Source organism: Cyprinodon variegatus, unplaced genomic scaffold (assembly GCF_000732505.1).
Source record: "Cyprinodon variegatus isolate N-32 unplaced genomic scaffold, C_variegatus-1.0 Scaffold1326, whole genome shotgun sequence".
Taxonomy (NCBI): Eukaryota; Metazoa; Chordata; class Actinopteri; order Cyprinodontiformes; family Cyprinodontidae; genus Cyprinodon; species Cyprinodon variegatus.
Window position 1 is genome coordinate 114,442 of NW_015151779.1, and position 5,607 is coordinate 120,048.

The 5,607-nt window shown below is 36.1% G+C and overlaps 1 protein-coding gene across 1 annotated transcript in view; it reads right to left on the minus strand.

Annotated features, from left to right (window-relative positions):
- Positions 1-596: 596 nt before the first annotated feature.
- The window catches only part of LOC107102826 (endothelin B receptor-like), a 28,005-nt gene continuing 22,994 nt past the window's right edge, over positions 597-5,607 (minus strand). The window contains exons 7-8 of the mRNA XM_015402261.1: positions 5,374-5,482; positions 597-5,007 (exon numbers count right to left, since the gene is read on the minus strand). Coding sequence (XP_015257747.1) covers positions 4,870-5,007; positions 5,374-5,482 — 247 coding nt within the window. The 3' untranslated portion in view covers positions 597-4,869. The remainder of the gene's footprint in view (positions 5,008-5,373; positions 5,483-5,607) is intronic.

Here is a 5,607-nt window from a genome sequence, read left to right on the forward strand (position 1 = left end):
GTCCTCCAGGGATTCCAAGAAACAAACGAGGGGAGATTTCATACGAATGATGTGAAATAACTTTGAAATGTTTATGGTTTGGATAAAATTGATCTGGAAAACAAATAACAGGAGAACATCTGATAAAGTAGAAGCTATCATAAATGGTTTAAAGTTGCTGTCAGGCTTGCTGGCTAAAATGTCTGAATAGAGTCACACAGAAAAGACAAATTGGCTAGAAAATCCAAACGTGAAGAATAAAGTGCTTTATTAAATTAATTTCCAAAGTTAAAAATGGTTTTATCTTCTAACTTCTCTCAGTTTTCTGAAGCATCTAATACTTTGAGGACATTAACTGACTAATGCAGTCCTTTTTGTGGTCAAACTTGGGTCTGGACGGGAGAAATGAGAAGCGAATTACGCGTATCGAGTTCCCACCATCCAAGCGGTTCACATCCTCTCTGCTGACATTAGCAACCCTGAGGGCTGGGTTCCTGAGTAGGTCACAGTGCACTTTAAATCACTCCCAGACGCCTCTTTCAGCCAGAGCCAGCTAAGAAACAGAGGGGACGCCTTTATCCTAAGACAAACAGTGCAACATCTTCACCAGATCCTGACAAATGGAAGAGAAAGCAATTTATTGGTGTAAACAGCAGCACTGATGTAAAGGTAAAACGAGGAAAACACACACAACCAATCACAGGTTTTTATAAATCCCTTTGATGAATAGTGGTAAAATAAACAGTCGAACTGAAAGGTTGTTTGTTCTTCTGTATACAAGTGTGCAAATCACTCAAGGTGTGCAAGTAATAGTGCACGTGCATGCAAATATGCATCATACTCACACAGGTTGGTATTTATTCACTCAACAATGACAGAATATATAGATACGGTAAATAAAAAAGGAATTAATACAATTTCCATATGAAACAACAAACTGACATTTCACAAAACACAAACATTTTATTTTGAATAGATTTGACCCAAGTGTCAAGTTTACCTAATTGAAAAAAGCAACTAAGCTGGTGAGTTTATTTTGCTTGGAAAGAAAGTTCTTACAACCAAAATCAGTCCGAATGCAAACCTTCTGTACTTTTCATAATTTGTGCGCAGAGCTGATCCGTTTAGGAAAAAGAGCTCTGCTTTATAAGCTGTCAGCTATCTGTTGTTTTTATGCGATCCAAACACACTCTGATTAAGCTGAACTTCCTGTCCTTTAGGTTAGGATACATCTTTCTACGTAAACCGCTGCCTGTTTGGATTTAAAGCTAAATACTGCTAAAGGTACATGTGTTAATGTCTGAGTAAAATACACATTATTACTATAATATAACACTTTATAAAAGTGAGCACATTTGGTTATAGGAGCTTAAATACATTTACTGTTGTTTGGTAAAATTCACAGTATTGTGAGAGAAAGTATTTTCAGTACAGATAAGAGTTGATACAAACTTCCCATCATTCAATAGCTTAATGGATCATTTCATCATATGTTTAAGCCAGAAAACCTCCGACTCTTAAAGGTAGGAAACACACGGTAAAGAAATTCCAATCTTAATTTTTGTTATTGTTAAAGCAGATAAGAAGCTGTAGAAGTATTTAACACAATGGAGCCTTTCATCCATAGCGTGAAAGGTTCAGTTTAGGCAACTGGAAGAGCTTCATGTCCAGTTGCCTAAACTGAACCTTAGATATTATTCCATCCATTGGTGTCTGAAGCTAAAATGCATTGTCATAAAGAAAAATTATTCTTTTAAACGGAACAGACTTTTTTCTTTACAAAAAGAACATTTCCAAAGGTCGTCTGAGCGGGATGTGTAGCGTTTAACTGGCAGTAAATAAATTAGTTAGCCCTTAAACTTTCCTTTTTTTGCAGGACAATTGGTGTAGTTTCTGTATTCAAACACTGATTGATTGAAGGAAAGGAACAAACCAAAGTTGGAAGCTGTGGTCATAAGAATCCACTGATTTGGCAGCAGAAAGACAATCAAGGCGGCCGAGAGGGTTGTTTATTAGCGTAGGAGTGTGGGTTTATCATATCATGTATCGCTATCATTATCATAGTCAATTTCCTGTCATTTAATTGATCATCTAAACCAGTGACTCCCAACCAGGGGTACCAGTACCCCTAGTGGTCTGCCAATGCATTACAGGGTACGTGAAAATATCTAATATTTTACTCCCCAGGTAAAGAAATACAATAAAATAGGGCTGGGATGGGTTTTGATCTGTAAGGACTTAAATGCAAAATAAACCAAGAATTTATCAATCAAAAAGATTAAAAAAAATGTCCTCATCAATATTTTCATTGAAAACTAGAGTGGGTATTGTTGCTGTGCACCTGCACTACTTCTCTAATAGTGAAAGCAGGAAGACGGGGGCAAAGACAAAGGTCACAAGTGAAGAACGCACCAAAGAAGCTGCAGTCGAGGATAAATGTGTAAAACGAAAAGAATGACATGTTTGAGTAATACATTTCCAAGATAGGGAAATTAAATAAATATTTTTCATTTTATAATCAGCTGTACATTCTGTTTATGGAAAATAACACGTTAGGCCAAGGGGGGAAACTCTTGGTATGATAATATGGCATAAGGGGTACACAAAAAAGGTTGGCAACCACTGATCTAAACAGTAAATGGGAATTAATGATGGTTTAAAAACTCCAAAACATGGGACAGTTGTCAGAATTTGTTTATTTTATCTTATTTCCAAGGGATTGGCACACTTGACGATTAAATGTGATTATTATGTAATTATTTTTATGTAACTGCTGTCCTGAAGAAGCCTTTCTAAATTTGAATAGTTTTAGAGAGCAATGTATGAGAGTCACCACTATACAGCTACCTGAGAAAGATGTAATAAAGAGTTATACTATCTTCACTTTTATTGTTTTATCATTATGATACTATCATAATGATGTCTGTGGTTTGCATCATGAAATAAAATTAATTTGCACTTTGTCAAAATATTTTCTCTGCCTTTTTACACCACATAACTGGCTGCAGAAGTGACAAGTTTTAATTCATTAGGGTGTGAGGTATTTTTTTCTTGCAGACCACTCTTTGAACCACCAAATGTCAAACATTAGCTCGATGGGACATTTAATAAATGGACAGATGTCCTTACAAATGGTGTCCTTTTTGTTGAAGCTACAGCTAAACTGATGATTAATTGGTGGGAAAAAGTGTAATTAAAAACGATGAAAAAAATTCTTTAAATACTATTGAAAGCAAAGAAATGTAGAAATTTGAAAAAGGAAATTTGAAAGAAATGTGTTTATGAAATTGAACTTTGAAAAATTACTCGATGAAATAAAAGATTTTGATTATACTTTATGTGTATACAAAAGTTCAACCAATTTTTTTAGCTATTTATATTTTAGCTGTTTTTACAGAAATGTAATTCTTAAAATTCAATCTCAAGTGTTTTTGACAGTCCTTCATAACATGTATGCAAAAGTTGACCCCCCCACCAATTTATAAACTAAAACCTAAATAAACTAAAACTTTAAATCAAAAAAGTTTGAAAAAAAGTAATATTTAAAAAAAAAAAAATAGCTTTTTTTATTTTAAGAACCAAAAACTAGGAAAATCAAATCTGAAAAAATAACAAACCTTTAAAAAAGTGGTTAAACATTTGCATACAAATTATAGAAGAACCCTACAAGGCTTTTTTCTTTATTTAAGAATATATTTAAGTTCCATTTTTTAAAATTAATTTTTTATATCTATTTTTGAAGCTTGTTTTTTTTCTTTCAGTAATGTTGGAACAAATTTGTCTCCATAATTGAACTGTTGCTGTTTCACACAGCCAGAGCAAGTCTAGCTAATATAAAGGAGTCATCCTGCAGTTGGTCATCTAGTTTCTTGACTCACAATTTTAGTTATAAGTAGCTATTTGCTCATGGGGTGAGCGTTTTTAAATTTCTCTGCATGGTGCCTGTTAGTTAGATCTCTATGCTTCTGACTTCCTTTCCCCACTGCTCCATTGCTCTAATTTATCCATTTTCTCACATCCAAACTGGAAATGTTGCCAATTTCATATAAAACAACTTTCACCTGCATACTCTTTTTGGTTCCATGTAGTTTTCTCACATATTTATTGATATTTGCATATAGAACTGTATATATCTGTCAGTTAAAATCTCGAAAACAATCTAAAACGAGACATGGTAGAAGTAATAACACACGTCTTTTAACTAGAGCTTACAAGTGCTTTGAAAAAGCAGGTTTGTAACTGTTACCACTGTTTATTCTTAACTCCACAAAATCTTCTAATACTTTACCTGTATTTAACAAAGGTCTTTGCCCACGTTTAATTTGATTTTCGCTCCTCCACTGTTTATTTTTGCCAATGTCTAGAAGGATCAGTAAAAGTAAACAGTGTGGTTCCAGCTAAGTGAGCATGGGTCAAATAAAAGCCAAACCTTCAGTCTTAATAATTATTGTGGTTGGAGTCAGTAACATGCTTGTGGGGTGGAATAATCCCAGTGCGTAGCAGACTTCTGGGAACAGCTTGTAGATGTGTCTCCTTGCAGCCAGCCGTCCCTTGGGCCTTTCTCTCGCTGCATCCTTCCTGGTGTTTCCAGAAACAAACACGCTCTGCTTCTGATTCATTTTTAGAGTTCAGCTGCATCCCTTCAAAGAATACTCCCCATCATCCTCCTCACCCTTCCCTTCCTCTCAGGCTACTATGTCACTATCTGGGGGTGTGGGAACCGTGTGTGTGTGGTTGTATGGGGGTGTGGGGGGATTTTCTCAGAAACCCAGTCCTTGGTTGGTTTCTTTTATTCCAGTTCCACTTAGTTTTCTTCCAGACGGATCTGTAGCTTCAATATGAGTCTGTTTATATTGATGAGCCTCATGTTGTTGTTGGTTTTAATCTCCATCAGTTGCTGTCCTTCCTGATACTCTTGTCAGTGTTGAGGTTGTTGGGTTCTGGGCTTTTGCACTGGACACTGGTACCATTCACGAGTCCGATGCTGTTCAGCTGGTTGTCGGAGTAACACCAGCAACACAAACACGACTTGGAGGACATAAAAACAGAGGAAAACAGAAATTTTAGCATGTTTTTATCACTGTTTCTTTTTCCATATCTTGTCTTGTCTCTCATTTATCTCCAAAAAGCCCTTTAACCTCTGAAGTCAAGCCAAAGGTTTATCTTGGGTAACGCTCCCTTGACAGACATTTTCAGAGTGACCTCAGCCAGTGAAGTAGTTGCATACATCAGAAGCGGCTTTTGATAGTGGATCATGGGATTTCATCACAACTGAGTCATGAACAGGGGGTTGAGTTCACCATTTGATTTACAGACCCAGTTAGCTCAAACAAACACCATGTGGGGGGTTTATATATCAAATGTAAGCATGTGTGGAATAAGAGAGAACCTCACCTTGAAGCAGTTTTTGAACTTCTTGCTGACGAAGTAAAGAATGATGGGGTTTATGCAGGAGTTGATTGTTGCCAGATTGATGCTCAGGTAATCCAAGACCAAAAGGAAACTGAAAGAGGTGAAAAGATAAACTGTGAAGAAAGACCAAATCACTAAAGAGTTTCATGAGGTTGCTTCATCTCCTGTTGGAACCAGCTACCAGTTTTAGTCCGTGAGGCAGACAACCTGTCTACT